The sequence below is a fragment of the Haliaeetus albicilla genome, chromosome 13, assembly GCF_947461875.1.
Source record: "Haliaeetus albicilla chromosome 13, bHalAlb1.1, whole genome shotgun sequence".
Lineage (NCBI taxonomy): Eukaryota > Metazoa > Chordata > Aves > Accipitriformes > Accipitridae > Haliaeetus > Haliaeetus albicilla.
The window spans coordinates 18,206,083-18,222,206 of record NC_091495.1 but is presented as its reverse complement, the minus strand read 5'-3'; the positions used below and the strand labels follow the sequence as shown (position 1 = coordinate 18,222,206).

General features: G+C 43.9%; 2 protein-coding genes across 9 annotated transcripts in view; one reads left to right on the top strand and one right to left on the bottom strand.

Moving 5' to 3' along the window:
• Nucleotides 1-817, bottom strand: part of TTC7A (tetratricopeptide repeat domain 7A) — a 183,307-nt gene extending 182,490 nt beyond the window's left edge. The window contains exon 1 of one of the 5 annotated variants that reach the window (XM_069800322.1): nucleotides 523-817. In XM_069800322.1, coding sequence (XP_069656423.1) covers nucleotides 523-685 — 163 coding nt within the window. In that variant the 5' untranslated portion in view covers nucleotides 686-817. The remainder of the gene's footprint in view (nucleotides 1-522) is intronic. The other 4 variants (XM_069800326.1, XM_069800323.1, XM_069800324.1 and 1 more) reach the window with 4 other exon arrangements.
• MCFD2 (multiple coagulation factor deficiency 2, ER cargo receptor complex subunit) overlaps nucleotides 1-6,462 on the top strand; it is a 56,933-nt gene extending 50,471 nt beyond the window's left edge. The window contains exons 1-4 of one of the 4 annotated variants that reach the window (XM_069800327.1): nucleotides 1,869-2,008; nucleotides 2,810-2,955; nucleotides 3,683-3,842; nucleotides 5,015-6,462. In XM_069800327.1, the coding sequence (XP_069656428.1) occupies nucleotides 2,816-2,955; nucleotides 3,683-3,842; nucleotides 5,015-5,146 (432 nt within the window). In that variant the 5' untranslated portion in view covers nucleotides 1,869-2,008; nucleotides 2,810-2,815 and the 3' untranslated portion in view covers nucleotides 5,147-6,462. Of the gene's footprint in view, nucleotides 1-1,868; nucleotides 2,013-2,809; nucleotides 2,956-3,682; nucleotides 3,843-5,014 lie in introns of those variants that run through there. The other 3 variants (XM_069800329.1, XM_069800328.1, XM_069800330.1) reach the window with 3 other exon arrangements.
• The last annotated feature ends 9,662 nt before the right edge of the window (nucleotides 6,463-16,124 follow it).

Sequence of the window (16,124 nt, the reverse complement as noted above, 5' to 3'; positions counted from 1 at the left end):
GCCCGCAGCACAGCCGAGCTTGTTAAATTAAAGGCAGGCACCGAGCACTGCAGCCGCCACCCGCGTCCAGGTGCTTATCGAGGGGAGGGCAACATCCCAAACGCACAGAAGCCACCGAGCAAGCGCTGCTGCCCCTTACTCCCACTGAGAGCCCCAAGCAGTGCATTGCTCCTCGCAGCCCGAGGGGCTCGGAGGCGCTGACATGAAGAGGAAGCACAGAGTTATCTTCCTGAACGCCGTTTCCTGGGCTCCCGCCGCCTCTTCTAGGCATCCCTCCCTCCCGCCGCCGGGCCGAGGCGCCTACAGGGGACACCGGGCGACGCCCCGCTCCCTCCGCCGCCACCCCGGCGTTCCCCAGCCCTCTCCCGCAACCCCGGCAGACGGAGCAGCCGCAGCTCCCGCCCACGTCAGCCCACCGGGCCGGGAGTGCCGAGCCCCGGGCAGCGGCACAGAGCAACAAGCCGGCCCCGCCACCCCACGCTCGGGCGGTCCGGTAACGGCAACCGCCCCGCCGCCGCTTACCCGCGTCCTGCGCGCCCCCCGCCGCCGCCACCTTGCGCGGGGGCCGCGCCAGCGACAGCAGCTGCTGGGCCAGGTGTCGGAGCTGTTCCCAGTGCCCCTCCGCCCGGCACCGCTCGATCTCCCCCTCCAGCTTCACGTGCGAGTGCGAGCCCTTGGCCGCCATCTTAGCGCCGCGTCCGGCCCGCCTCGCCCCGCCCGGCGGGGAGTCCCCAGCGGCAGCGCCCGGGAAGCCCCTGGTGCATGTGCGGGGTCACGGTTCCGGGCGGGCGGACAGGCGGCCCCGGCCCCGCCCGGTGCCCGGCGGGTCGTGCGCGGGCGGGGCGACTCCCTACCCGAGGCCTGCGACCGGGGACCGGGGCTCCTTCACGGCCGCCCCTCCCTGCCGCCTCTCACTTGATGCCCGGGCCGGAGAGCCGTGCCCCAACACGTGTCCCGGCATCGCGGCACGCTGGGGGCACCGTGCCTACCCGACTGCCCTGGGCCTGCCACACACAGCGGGTCCGTGGCGCCCGAGGAAGGCGGGCATCACCCCTGTGGTGGTGCGTTTGCTGACCTGCTGAGGCCCCGGACTCCCTTCCTCGGTGGGAAGGGCCACGGGTGCAGTCCCTTACCAAAGCCCTTGGAAGTCACCTAAACCTCAGGCCTCTTCTGCCAGCTGTTCCCGCCAGCCACCGCCCCCCTTCTGTAGCGACTTCAACACGGAGTAACCAGCTAGCGCCTGAGGCCTGAGTAACGAGCCAAAAGCCCACTTTGCTTTCTGAGGTTGGAGTTTGCTCCGAGGGTTACGACCTTGAGAGGCGAAAGCCACTGCTGTTCCAACATCAGGTATAAAAATAAAGAGACCTTTGACGGTTGATGAGAGAACAAACAGTTTATAAACTACAGAGGGTAACGGTGCTGCGGTTCCCAAAAGAGCAGTGGGGCAGGAGAAGCACAGCTGGTCCTTTGTGGAGGGGGCTGGTGAGAGGTCCCAAGGGAACTGTGCAGAGCAGGGGCGGCCAGGGACAGCCCCATGAGTGGGCACCACGCTGAGCTTACGCTGCCCCTTCCCGCTGCCCCCCTTCCTCTCGGCTTCGCCGGAGGCACCCACCCTCCGCCCAGGGCTTCGCTGGTTGGACCCTCCCGGTGCGTCCCTTCGAAGGGGGGTTCTCCTCACCGGAGGCCGGTGAGGGGTTGTCGCAGCTGACCGGCGCCCCCTCGCGCCCACCTCAACGGCCGCGCCCGCGGCCCCGCCCGGCGCTGGGCGGGGCGCTCCACCTGCCCCTCAGCGAGGGCTCCACGTGGAATTCCAGGAGCGGTGACGTAGTCCCCGCTTGGCGGAAAGGTGCAGCCAATGGGCGGGAAGAGGGGGCGGGGCGGGAGCGCGGCGCGTGCGTCGGGTCAAAGGTGACGCCGGGGATGGTGGCTGCCCTGCCCCGAGCTCGGCTCCACCTGCCTGTGACGCGCAGCCCGCGGGAGGGACGGTGCGGCGGCCGTTCGCCGGAGGGTGCGTAGCCTGGCGGCGGTGGGGCCCCTTAGCCCGCCGAGGCTGGAGCGGGGTGTGTTGCGGGGGGGCGGCGGGCCCACCCTCCTCGCTGCGGCGAGGGTTTCCCCAAAGGGACCTGCTAGGCGGGGAGCCGCGGGTGCGCGGCGGGCGGCCAGTGCGCGGCCAGCTGTCGGTGCCAGCTGTCGGGGCCTCCGTGCCGAACCGGCTGCAAACCGGGGGTTGCTTCAGCGGGCGCCGCTGGAGGCGGGAGAGAAAGGGGGAAGCCGAACCCAACGATCGGCTCCTTTGCTCGTCGGGGTCGGGCACTCCACTCCGCTCGCCCCGCCGAAGGGCCTTAGCGTTTCACTTGCATGTGAAGTAAGCGCTGCACTGACCGTTGCGTTTTTGAAGTTGTACGTTATTTAGGGCACGCAGTCTTAATAGATCTACTAATGAGATGTAGCCCCTTTGATACCGTAAGCGACCTTTGCTCCCATTGCTGTGGGGCAGGTCTGCCTGAAACTGGCGTGGTTGGTTTGGAAGCTGTATGAAGACTCGAGCACGGCTAAAGAGTGCACGTTTGCTGCATGAAAAAAAAAGTCATTCTCTGAAAATTACTGCATACTTCCTTGAAATAGGGACCCTCATAGAAATTCTTAATTGGAGCTCTCTGGTCTTCTGCTTGCTATGTGTTTGAAATGAAGCGAATTCTTCTATTCTAGAATTTAGAGGGGTTATTTCTAAGCACTCTGTATATCTGCTGAAAGTAGATTGCATTTTTCATCTGTTTTTTTGGGGGGGGGAATGCTTTCTTTTTTGTAGGAGATCATGATGGCCCAAAGGAGTAGAATACATTTGCTGTTCTGCTTTCTGGCTGCGTTCTTCATCTCTGCCCTAGCTGAGGAACACATAGGAGAGAGTCAACATGCAAATATTCGCCTTGATAAGAACCTGGTACAAGATAAAGAGTATGTGTTCCATGTTCTAAAAATGTAAACTTTACTTCTTAATGATTTGCTTATCTCCTGTCTTGTTGCATGAGTTGGACTTAAGCCTAGGGCACCTTTTTTTCTCAGGGTGTTGTATGACTAGCTGGAGTCAGATATGAGATATGCTTGCTCACTAAGTTTGTAGAGATACTAGACCTAGAAAGATCTCTCTGGAGCCTTTAGCCCTACTTATGCCATAAAGAGTTTCTTACAGGAATCCTGCTTACCTAGATCAACATACTTTAGACAAAATCATACTCTGAACAGGTAGTGAGAGTTTTTTTTCTCATTTGCTTCTTCATACAGACAGAACAGTGGTAGCTGCAAATAAAACTCCCTATAATACTTCATGTTTGACTGGGAAAGACCTTCCTTCAGTTCCTGTGCTTTGGAAGGCAGCCAAAAGGAGATTTTGGGCACTGCTTCAGTTGTTTTGATAACCTGCTAAGTAGGCCAGAAGAAACAGAAATAGCTATCAAAGGTATTAGAGGCCACTACAGCACCCGTAAGAAACAACCTTTGTGCTCCCTTTATCTTAGTATAAAACTGTAGCTTTTGGTTGCCCTGGTTGTCCAGGGTGCTTTTAGAGATACAATATTTCCTGTGTACTTGACTGTTTGATCAAAGACTACATTTGATGTGAACAGAGCATTAAATATTAACTGATGGATATGTTGTGGGGTTTTTTGGTTTTTTTTTCTCTTAGCCACATCATGGAACATTTGGAAGGTGTTATTGAGAAACCAGAATCTGAGATGTCTCCACAAGAGTTGCAGCTTCATTACTTCAAAATGCATGATTACGATGGCAATAATTTGTTAGATGGGTTAGAGCTTGCTACTGCTATATCACACGTCCACAAAGAGGTAGGTGGAATTTTGTAACGGCATGTGTGTTTGGAAACAGTTCTGACTCGCTAAAAGCAGCTTACAATAGAATGGAACAGTTACAATACATCTTGACTGGAGTTACAGTTTTGTCTGAAAATGAGATTGTTTTTCCCCGTGATAGTTTTGGTTTGATTTATAAATGTGCTAGCTTTATCACAGCTTTTCATGTCACATTGCAGTCTTCAAGAAGTTTCCATTGTAGTGTAGATGTTAGAGTGAGGAAGGACTGTAGAGTGAAAATTATTTGACAGAGGGGATACAGAGGCAGGGATGGGGAGAAAGGGAAATTATCCAAAATAAGATAATGCTCATGAAGGTTTGTAGAAATAGCATGTGATACCATGCTATTCGAGGTTTTAAGGCTGCTGTTTTCAACTCCAAACTGTTACTGCTGTGGTTACACAAACTGGTAAGAGACCTTTTGCACAGAAGTAGTGTTAGAAGAACCAGTTGCAGTCTGCTGCCTTCTAAACGCAAATTCTCTTTCCAGTTAGGAACATTTAAGGACAAAGTAGGAGGATACAATGATTATGAAGACAATACTAACACGTTATCTTGTACTGACCTTTTGGAAGTCACAATTCAGAGTAACATAACTTCCTGCGTACAGCTGTAGCAAAAAATACCTAGCTGAGAACAGAATAATGACTTGCTGTTTCTTGTGCAGAGGCACCTCTTTGTATTCCCCTTTGCTTGTAAGGGGTGTTACTAAGAATTTTAGTGACATTAAGCTACAGTGCTGGATTTTTTCACTACTCTGTTACTGTCAAGTTCTGCATTTTGCAAGGAAGATGTTTCTGTACTGTATAGAAACTATAATGTCTATATGACATCAAGATCCAAATTAAGAATACATCTGTTAGATTATTCTCCCTCATTATATACTGTGCTATTCAGGTTTTAGAACTTTTGGCTAAGGATATTAGCTGGATACAGAGGGCTTGTTCTGAAGTCCAGAGAACTTGGACTTCATAGCTTGTGCCTGGTGAAAGTTGCTTATATTGGTATAAATGATTACATAAAACTTAGTGCCAAATTAGGCACCAAATGTGAATAGCTTAACAAAAAATTATTTGTCAGTAATCTGTTGTATGTGCCACTAGATGGGAAACACTGCTAGACTGTTCAATGTGGTTTTGTTTTTGTAGGAAGGTGGTGAGCATACCCAGGCAATGAAAGAAGAAGAGCTGATTAGTCTAATAGATGATGTCTTAAGAGATGATGATAAGAACAATGATGGATACATTGACTATGCAGAATTTGCAAAATCACTGGAATAAGGTTTTGCAGGGGGCTTGTTTCTCCTTCTAACTACGTGGAAATGTGAACCAGTATAATGTGATTCATTACTGTCCCATATCAACCTCTGCTGTGAGAAGGAGAGGTGTGTACCAGTTCCAGCTGAATTTATTTGAAAGTTGTTTGTGTTAAGAGACTGGCTAACTCAGAGCGAGAGTGATGTTTGACTAAACGTAGCTACCCATTTGAATCTTGAAGCATGGAAGCGTCAATGGTACTCATATAGGGTACAGCTGGCAAACTCTTAAGTAGCTGTGTATGAATATTAAATAGATCATATACAATCTAAATTTCAGGTTTTCTGTCATTGGGTTATATAGTACTTGTTTGCTTACATCTTCTATTTAAACTTATAAAATACATAGAAAGCAAGAAAAGATTGCTGCATATAGTTGTATTTCAAGGATAAATGTCCTTACGTTCCCACTAATTGCAAAGGAAATTTGCATATGAGTACATGTGCTTGAAACAGCAATTGTAGAAGAAAAGTGTTTGAATGTGGTTTATGTTTAAGGTCCACATGATACCATATGGACTTTAACACAGTCTTTGAAGAAATTGAGTATTTTTAAATATATGTACTTCCTAGCATACCCTTACATTTTACATATAAATATATATACATGTGTTTTTCAATTTCTTCTCGTCTTTCACAGTTTTACTTTTTATATCTTAACTGATTTTTTTTCTTTACCTTCCATGGTGTTTTCTTAAGAAAATGAAAGTATTTTTATTACATTTATATGTTGTATTAATGCTGTATAGCATTTACTAGAGTAGCTTCTGCTATCTTGTTTTGAAGGTCACGTTAACAGTAAACCAGTTTGATATAAAAGCTTCTGTTCAATTTGGTTTTTACAGTATTAGCCAGCAAGATAATCTGCGTGAGCAAGTAATGCTGCCTCGTTAAGGTTTAAGTTCATATTCCTTGACACTTAAGTTAACGGTATTACTTTCAGGACACATTTCATAACTAACAGTTTCAAGATACTTGAGTGTTTGCCAATAAACATGGTTCTAGGAATGTTTTCACTGTCTTGACTCAATAGTTGATAAGTCAAGCAGTTTAAGGATATTAGAGAAGTGATGTATTGCTGTGTTATGATATTTGGTGACTCTAAAACATAACTGAAATCTTAAATTGCATTCCATCATTATCCATTAATAGAGAATCTAAATGTTAGTGTACTTCTGTAAAATATATAAAGAGCTATTTTCTGTACAAAATTATTCTTGTACAAGAGAAACACATTTGTAAAAGAAATTATTTGCTCTGTTTAAATGTTTGTGCAATGAAGCCTGAGCGTCGGACTTTTTTCTTGTACTAATTACTTATTTTGATACCTTTTGTGGCCAGGGTTGTGCTGGTTGTACAAGCAATAAAAATAAGTTGGGGTTCATGTACTCTGGAGCTAGACACGCAAGGCTGAAAGTCCTAGTGAGGAAACGTACCTAATTTTCTGATGTATTTTTAAATACGTAGCAGTAAATGTAAAAATACATTATTACTAGCAGTCATCTTAAAAGACAGTTCTTTCAGTTAAATCATTTTTTAAATACCTCTTTTGAGATTAATTAATCTGGAGTGAATATTGAATCAGAAGAAAGTCTAGAAAATGCTTGCAGGTAGGAAGGGAGAAGAGGTTAAGCTCCTCAGCTTTGATCGCTTAAAGCACGTTGCCTTTAGACCTGCCAACTCTTATATGCTTATTGCATAAGCTTCTGAGTTTTAGATTTATTTGGGAAGAAAGAGCAAGACCAAGAAACTGACTTTTATGCACTTCTTTTAAAAATCATGGTTTTCTTATCAAGCACAGTCTAATTTGTCCAGCAACCACCTGTAGGGCACATTTATATACATATGTTGTACTCATATACATAATTATTAACTGCTATTGTATGTGGCAAAAGACATGCACCATAGAAGCTTTATATCAGAACTAATTACAATAAATGCAGGTAATGTGAACGTTGTTTATGAACTATTTTAAACTTGTTTTTAAGGGTTCAGAAGTACGTACAGACAGAAAAAATATTTCCCAAAAATGGAGAGCACACTTGGCACCTTTGATTTCATGATGCATGAAGAAAGATGAAAACAAAATTTCTACTTTCCTAGAAAGGACAGTTCAAGAAATGCTACCCAAGCTGAAACCTACATCAGCATGTCTTTACTCAGCGTCCTCAAACAAATACACATACTTAATTAAATGCATTTAAAGATAAATGGTTTAACAGCTGTCTAGGGAGCCTTCTCAGTTAAGTAGAAAAGTGTAAAATTGCTGAGAGCGATGGTGACTCAGATGTTTAAATATAACTAAGTAACTTGTGTGCTAGTTGTAGCTCATGTGGTACACCTAAATATGCTGGTACAGGTCATATATACATATAGTATTTTCTATTTCATATATAATATAGAAAATATGGCCTTTACAACAAACAGAAGTACTCATGAACTATAACGCTGTTTCAGCTTCTGTGGAACAGTACTACCTCTATTTCACAGATAAATATCAAAGCAGAAGGGTTGTATCGTTTACTGAAGGCCAATCACATCCCAGGCAGAAACAGAAAACTGGGAGAATGCTGTTGTGTGTGATCACTTCTTCCTAGTCTATGATCTCAAGGGATGGGGATTAGTTTTCCCCATTAGAGGACAACACATCTGGCCTTGCATTACCATATACTATGTGCCCAGTTTATCTATCATCTAGATTGTCTGCTTTTACCTCACAAAATACTGCATAATCTAGCGGCTAAAGAAAATACTTAAACTTGTTCTTGAAGTGGGTTCTAAACTGAGCAGGTTTTTTTATTAGTTGATCTAGAACATAGTCTGTATATGAAGGACAAAAATCTTAACTGCTTGTCCAGTACCTTGTCAGAATGCTGTTAATGACAAGAGTGACTGCCTAGAACTTCCAGCAACAGTTTTGTCTGCACATTGACACAGACTTTATTACCTTTTTTTATTAATCACCTATAACCTCAAAATGTCTTAGATTCATTAAAGAATGGTTACAGACTTACATATCCTGATTCTGTCTAAAGTATTTTTTAATACTACAATTCACAAGCAGAACAGCAATTCAGGAATCCTGTCATAATCGATACAGCCACTAGATGGCGTGTTGACAGTGCACTTTCGTTCCCTCCTGCATGTAACTTGCAGTGACTCAATAACCTGAATTTCTCTAAACCATCACCGCTACGCTGATCATAGTCAAGGCTTGGTCCTCGGTCTTCCAACACCATATTGCCAGTATGATGCCCACATTTTTATTAGTTTACACCCATCCTAAAAATTGACCATAGCTAGGACTGGTTATTGGTAATTAATTTGCATTGTTTAGGGAATCCAAATCGAGTTGAAGTGATAGTAAAGAAACTTGCATTGCAATATTGTCAGTAAAAATAACTGTGTAACAGGAAGGCTTTCTAATATAAGCACCATGCTTGGCCTGACTTCTTGACCATCTGTGGTTGACCTATGAGAGAGTCCATGAAGTATCTACAGTGGTCTCAGGCAACATTAAAGAATATTAGAGGGGTTTAATAAGACCTGAAGTCTTACTGGTTCGGCATTAGATGTCAGTAAGAGCTTCTGTCACTGTTCTTACAAGGCATAGGTCCAGTGTGGTCTGATCAGCCATTTTTGCTTAAGGTGAAGCTTACTGCTTTTTTCTTCCTCTCCCCTGTTATGGTCTCACTGTCTGCCCATTGAATCATGAAGACAGCTTGCATAATGTTCTAAGTTTTCAGTAAACAAATTAGGGCAAGGATCATTGCATACCTTAGTCTTATCATAAGGAATTTGTGTTCTAAATGTTTCATCAGCACAGATCCTCTGTCCACATTGAATGAGATCCATTATAAGGGCAGTTATTAATGCCTTACAGAAGGTTTCTCTGAAGTTACATTTTTCTTCCCATTCTTCGTGCTAAATTCTGAACAGCAGCCTAAATCTTAAGGGCTAATACAGACTGTAATTGTCACTACCTTCCTCAGCTGAGTGGCAGTTTTACACATAGGTAGAGGGCAGTGTAACATATAAAGTCTACTGCCAGATATGGCATTTTACAAGAAATCAGTACTGCAGCGAACATAGTGTCAACTTCTGCTGCTTGCAACTGAGTGACTGACGACACTAGATTTCAACAAGGCAGATGTTCATAAACTCAGAGAATGGGTAGGGAAGAACTCATAAGAGGCAAATTAAGGGAAAAACAAATTACGGAGAGCTGTCGGTTCCTTCAAGAAATGCTAGTAAGAAACCAAGTGCAACCTATGCCATTTTAGAGGAAAGTAAGGAAATTCAGCAGAAGTCAGCTAATTCACAACCTTTTAATTGACCACAAGCATAAGAGAGAGAGAGAGATCTGTAAGATAGAAAATATGTCAGCTGGTTGAGAACCCAGCACAATACTCCATTCATGGGGGGTTAGGGGGTGTGTATACAGTTAGTAAAGATAAAATGCACAAGATGCAACTAGCAAAACTTGCCAAAAGTGAAAGAAATTTTACAGGTACAGTTGTAAGAGAAAACAAAGGGAAGTTTGGACTACGACTCAAAGTTGGGAGGGGGGTGGTGGTGCTACCAGCAGGGGACGTTAAGGAAGCCAAAGAGTTTAGTGTCCTTTTTTTCCCTCCCTTTTTCATCAATCTTTACTTGAAAGGTCAACAGGAAGCAGACAGTGCAATTATTACCAAGAAAAAGGGGTAAAATTTCAGCCCCAAATATGCAAAACCTGCTTAGAGAGTAACCAGTTAGGTTAGATGTTTTCCAGTTGCCTAAGCCTGATCAACTTCACTCTAGGAGTCTTAAAGGGAGGGTGAAGTAGTGGCCACAGATGTCATATAGCTTGAATTTATTTATTTTATTTAATTTTTTGCAAGGCCATTAGCAGTACTTCCCTATAATATCCTCATGAACTGGCTAGTGAACTGTGATCTAAATGAAACTGCTGTGGGAAGGGGCAGGAGGTCAAGTCTGGTTGGACAGCTGTATCCACAGGGTAATTCCATTGTAACCTATCAAAATACATGTGTTTTGCAAGGAATTCTGTGGGCCTTGGTCCCATATCAAGTTTTATTTGATGTTTTCATTGAAGGCATAGAAGATGGAATATAAAGTATGATTATTAAACTTGCAGATGGAGCAAGGATGGACTGCAGATGTTATAGATACTAAAAGATGAGAATTTAAAATTATCTTGATATATTTAGAGAAATCATCTAAAATGGATGGAATGCAATAATGCAAATACCATGCTTACACAGAAATACTCATCTGTACTTGCATAACTGTCTAGGTACCTGTTCACAAGAAAAAAATCTGGGTACTATGGTGGAAGAAGCTGAACATGAATGGCAAAGCCCTCACATTGGAATATCTGAAGGGTCTTAAAGACTACTGAAAGAGTCCATGTGTGCTGATATCCACTGTTAAAGATTCACTTGGAAGACTCTATCCTGTTTAGTGCACTGCAGTTCAATAAAGATATGATGTAGTTGGCAAGAGGCCAGTGGAGATCAGCAAAAATAGACAGCGGTCCAGAAAAAATGAGGGAAGATTGCAAGAAATGGGGGGTGTGTGTGTGTGTGTGTGTGTGTGCTGAAGAAGTAACAACTGAGAAGAAGAAAGGTTAATAGTCTTCAACTAAAAAGCTGTTGCAAAGAAAGGAATAATATGTCCTTGGTGGAAAGATCAGGAAGAATAAAACATAAAGAAGCATAAACCAAGCAGCTTGGGAGATTTAGATTAGACATTGGACAAAACTTCAATATCAACAGTAAGATACTGTACCTTGGGGTGACATGATTGTAACTTGGTCTTGGGATAGAAAGGTGGAGTTAATGACTTCTCCAGTGAAAGCCTGTCTCTCAGTGAGTCTATGACTGTCAACATCTGTGTGGACTTGTATAGGGAGAAGTCGTCCCTTATGGTGGGTTCCACAGCCAAAAGCTGAACACAGGAACTGAATAGTGGAAGCCTGTGCTCAACAACAGGTCTCAGAGAGGTCTTCTCCAAGATCACAGATCATCCTCCCCTCTCCCTGCTGTAAGCCTTTCCTCTTCTCCTTATCATCTCTGTAAACTCTTGCTGAACCAGCCATATTCCAGTTTTCCCCTAATCCATCTAGATAACAGTTTTACAACTCATCTTCTTAACATCACAACCCATTTTCCCTCTTAAAAGCCCCTGAGAACTTACTTGTCACTTCTGCCTTCCAGTCAGGCAGTTCTTCAGTCCCAGAAGACAATGGCCATTTGGACAGTCCTGCTGCATGGAGTTCCTGTGCAGCGTGGCAGAGCAGTCTGCAACCAGCAATGTCCTGCTCAGTCCTGTCAGGGTATGCTCACTGTCAACAGCATTTAAATGCAAAACCCTACCAAGTTTCTACTGAGCACATTCAAAATGTGATTATCAAGAGCCAGAAGTGAACACTTTGAACCAGAATGGGGGGAAAAAAGCCTATCTGTGACTCCAAGATAATGCTTCACATAGGATTCAAGTCCTAGCTGGAGAGCACAGACATACCAAAGCTTCACAAAAATGAACAGTAAAAAGACTGTTGAGAGTCTTTAAAATGACAAAGTGAATTCCTAGCCCTGTTTTCAGCAAATAGGCAACTATTTTTGTTGCCACTGAGAATATAGCGTAAGAGCATCCATACTGAGTCAAAACAAAGGTCCATCTAGCCCAAGAGCTTGCTTCAAATAGTGGCCAAAACCAGATGCTGATGGAATAATAAACAGAGAAAGCACAGTATCACACTTGTCCCAGTACAGGCTCCAGCATTTTTTAAGTCAGACACTTGACTTCAACAACAAAACTGACTAAAGTCAGGAGCTCAGAAAGATCAAGGCTTAAATGTTAAAGTCTGGCAACTTTATTAACTAAAAACAAGGTCTCATGGGCCGTGGGCAATGTCCCATGGTCAGTGATACATGCTGGCAGACTTTACTGTTGACATTGCTACGCTACAACCTTCAGTATAAGCTAAAGAGATGATGCAGTGTGTAAGTAGTGATCCCAGGAGACCGCATTAATGCAGTGGTATAGCACAACTATACTGTTTCCAGATGTCACATTCCTCTTACTTAAAGTGAGAGACACTGAAAATTGTCTAATGAATCTGTTTGCCTCTGGTTTTGGTCACACTTCAAGAACCATCTTTAAAAATAACCCAATGATGAGGAAGCCCTAAGCACATATTTTGAAATAAATCCTCTTTAAGAATAGAACATTATGCCTCAGAACTTATTTTGTCATAAAACCAGAAATAAGCCACAAATCATGTATGCTGAAAAATAATACTGACTCTCATCATGTGTGGCTCACAGCTATCAGAGACTGACATATTGGCACAAGTTATGCCAGGTATGAGTCCAGGAAAGAGTGCTGGGATGAGTAGAATGAGATTTGAATGCTGTTCCCTTTGGGAGAGGTCTCCAGTGACTGTGCAGAAGGGACTGTAAATGCATGCTGTCAACTTCAGCATGGATTGCAGTGGGAGTCAGGAAACACACAGGTGAGGATTTTAGACAGCAGTACATGCAAGAGAGGACTAGTCTCAGAGAAGGAACGTGTCTGGTTAGGATACATGCAGAGTTGTTAGAAACCTTATATATGCCGCCATAAATTTATGAGCACATTGGCACTGACTAGTTGAGCTAAGATCTCCAAAGAACACATAACACATATACGTACACACACTGAGGCAGGAACCACTTTCAGTAACCAAATAATTCTGTCACCAGACAGCCTAAAACTATTCAAAGGCACCATTTCTAGCCAAGCAAACAGATTTGAAGTATGTTTTGAATCTTTAGGCAAATGAATTTTCAGGATATGACAAGCCAAAAAGTCTTTAGGAAACTCTCCAAGCAGATGATCTCATTTTTTTTAGCCATCATCTCTCTTAAACACCTTGACCAGTTTCCTTCAACTCTTCCAAAAAATCTGTCCCAGAGTAAGATTATGCCTGTGAAGTTGTAAGTGTATAGTGCTAATTTTGGCAAAGTGAGGAATAGGAATAAAATCAAGTTTATAATGGAAACTTAAGGACATCTGCAGTTAACTGAATATCATTCAGTGTGATCTATGTAATTCATGATCTTTCCATTGTGGCAAAAATATAAAGTGCTTTTATTATCACCAAGGGAAAAGACCACTTCCTCCATATGAATTCCTACCTATGAGACAAAAAGACCTGGCAGTTCATGCAAGTACTTTTGCTTCCTCTCCCTAAAATGTTTATAGGATCCAGATTCATTTCCTAAGGTCTGGCTTGAGGATTTGTGCAGAGTATTACACCATGTTGGCAGTGCAGAATGGTGACAATTTCTGACTGCAGATGTGTCTCTACCACAGATGTTATTAAAATTGTAGCATGGCATTGACATAACCAACTGGCTTTAAATTAGCCAGCTAAGGTGCTGCTAACACCATGGCAATGCCATTACAGAACACAGCACAACTGCAAAACCCACTATTAAAGCAGAGAACAGTAAATGGTCAGATATTTTTTTGCAGGCTATCCTGAACACTGTCTTCCTGGGATTATGTTACTAACTAGACCCAAGCTATCTAGTTTAATGGGAATTCAGGTTTGTCAGAGCTCTAAATCATCTGAAGGTCCAGTAGTGTGGGTAGTTAAATGAAAATATTCTGGGTGGTTATAAAGTCTGCCTCTAGATAGTTCCTAGCCAATAGCTCCTGCAATTCACATTGATGCCCAGTTTAGGAAAACATAGCACAGGCAGAATTTTTACTGAGATCTGGAAATTTTCTGGGTTGTGCAATGGTTAAGGAAAAACTCCTCTAGGGACCTTACACAAGCCTTCTCAGATTCTTATGGCAGTTAGAGGTCCTTTCTAGGGGCTTGTAAAGCTCACTCCAATAAAAATGTCTGTAGAGAAAGGGAAAGGGTTATATAGGCTGCAGATCAGAGAGCACATTTCCGCCCAACGTGCAATTGAGCTGTCATCTGCGGATACTACTCCCAGAAATAGCATTATCATCCTTAAAGTTACTTTAGGTCTGCTAAACCCCATCCCACTCCTGACCCACACCCATGCCACTTATTTCTGGTCACCAAATGGCCTCCCAACACAACCACCTCACCTGGAGACAACTCAATTCAGCCTGAAAGCTCTTCCTGTTGACCTCTCCAGTATTGTTTGGAAATGCAGAGAAAAAAAATTGATTCAGTGGACCAAATTAAAGTAATTCTAAAAGCTGCCAAACTAACTCATCTCCAGGAACTAGCAACTTCAGCCTGGTGCTCAGACCAGCAAGGAGATCTGAAAAGCTGGTCCTGATCCTCTCAGGGAATGCCACTCAGAAATACAACAACTGGACAGCAGTGGAGAAGATAAAGGGTGAGCAGAAGAAAGATATAAAGCCATCATACATACCCAAACCTGAGATGTGCTCAAACTTAAGCCATTAGATGCCATCTTCCCGAATTGTGCTTCCTGGTAGCGTAATCTCAGTCTGCTTAAAACAACTTCTGTCAACAACATGGGCTACAATATGGGACTAAGTATGTCAGTGGACCAAAGTACAGCCTTAAAAGACATTGGTCATTTTGGAAAAGGTTAAAACTGCCAAGAGTGTCTACCAAGTTGAGTGCCTTGGACATGGAACCTCTTGCACTCAGGCTGTTTAGCTGCAACTCCAGCTTCAGCCTGAGCACCGACCACTGGGGAGCATCTAACACCAGATGTTTTTCCTGCTCCCTCAAGAAAGGAGAAATGTACAGATGCTCTCTGAAAATTTGTGTTCAAGTGACTTTTCAGTGATACATGAGCTTGGGAATGCCGTGACTATTCATGTAGGCCCTTCAACACACAAAACTTCAGTTTCTGGTGACACATGGCCTGGGAAATTTCAGCTCAAGCAGCTGAAGCCTGGCAAAATTATAAACAATCAGAAACAAGGCCTTCTAATGGAAACTGTTACACAGCATTAGCTATTGGGCCACTGTCATCTTCACAGCCAGAGAGTGATTTAATCTGTCAGTTATGTGAGCACTAGGAGTGATGAAGAGGTCTTTATATTCATTCACAGCAAGTATGTACCCAGAATGACATATGATGTGGGGGTTTTTTTGTCTGATAGTCCACTGGATCTCTAAAGAGCTGGGAGTTTGCACAACATGGCTATCCAAAACAGTGCCACAAAAGATACCATCCACGTTGTCCTGGTTTCAGCTGGGACAGAGTTAACTGTCTTCCTAGTAGCTGGTACAGTGCTATGTTTTGAGTTCAGTATGCGAAGAATGTTGATAACACTGATGCTTTCAGTTGTTGCTAAGTAGTGTTTAGTCTAAAGTCAAGGATTGCTCAGCTTCTCATCCCCAGCCAGCGAGAAGGCTGGAGGGGCACAAGAAGTTGGCACAGGACACAGCCAGGGCACCTGACCCAAACTGGCCAACAGGGTATTCCATACCATGGGACGTCCCATCTAGTGTAGGAACTGGGAAGTGGGGGCGGGGAATCGCCGCTCGGGGACTAGCTGGGTGTCGATCGGCAGGTGGTGAGCAATTGCACTGCACATCATTTGTACATTCCAATACTTTTATTATTGCTGTTATCATTTTATTAGTGTTATCATTATCATTATTAGCTTCTTCTTTTCTGTTCTATTAAACCATTCTTATTTCAACCCACAAGTTTTACTTCTTTTCCCGATTTTCTCCCCCATCCCACTGGGTGGGGGGCAGCGAGTGAGCGGCTGTGTGGTGCTTAGTTGCTGGCTGGGGTTAAACCACAACACACGTTCAGAAAGAGGGATTCCCAAGGTGGCTGACTAGTGTCCTTTCTCCCCAACTTGTCAATCCTTACCTACACAACTTAAAAGCCCCATGTCTACAAAGTTGCCTAGATTTTCCCTCTGTTTTAGCCATCCCTGATGGCCACACTTATAATCAGGGTGGTGCAGGGGCACAA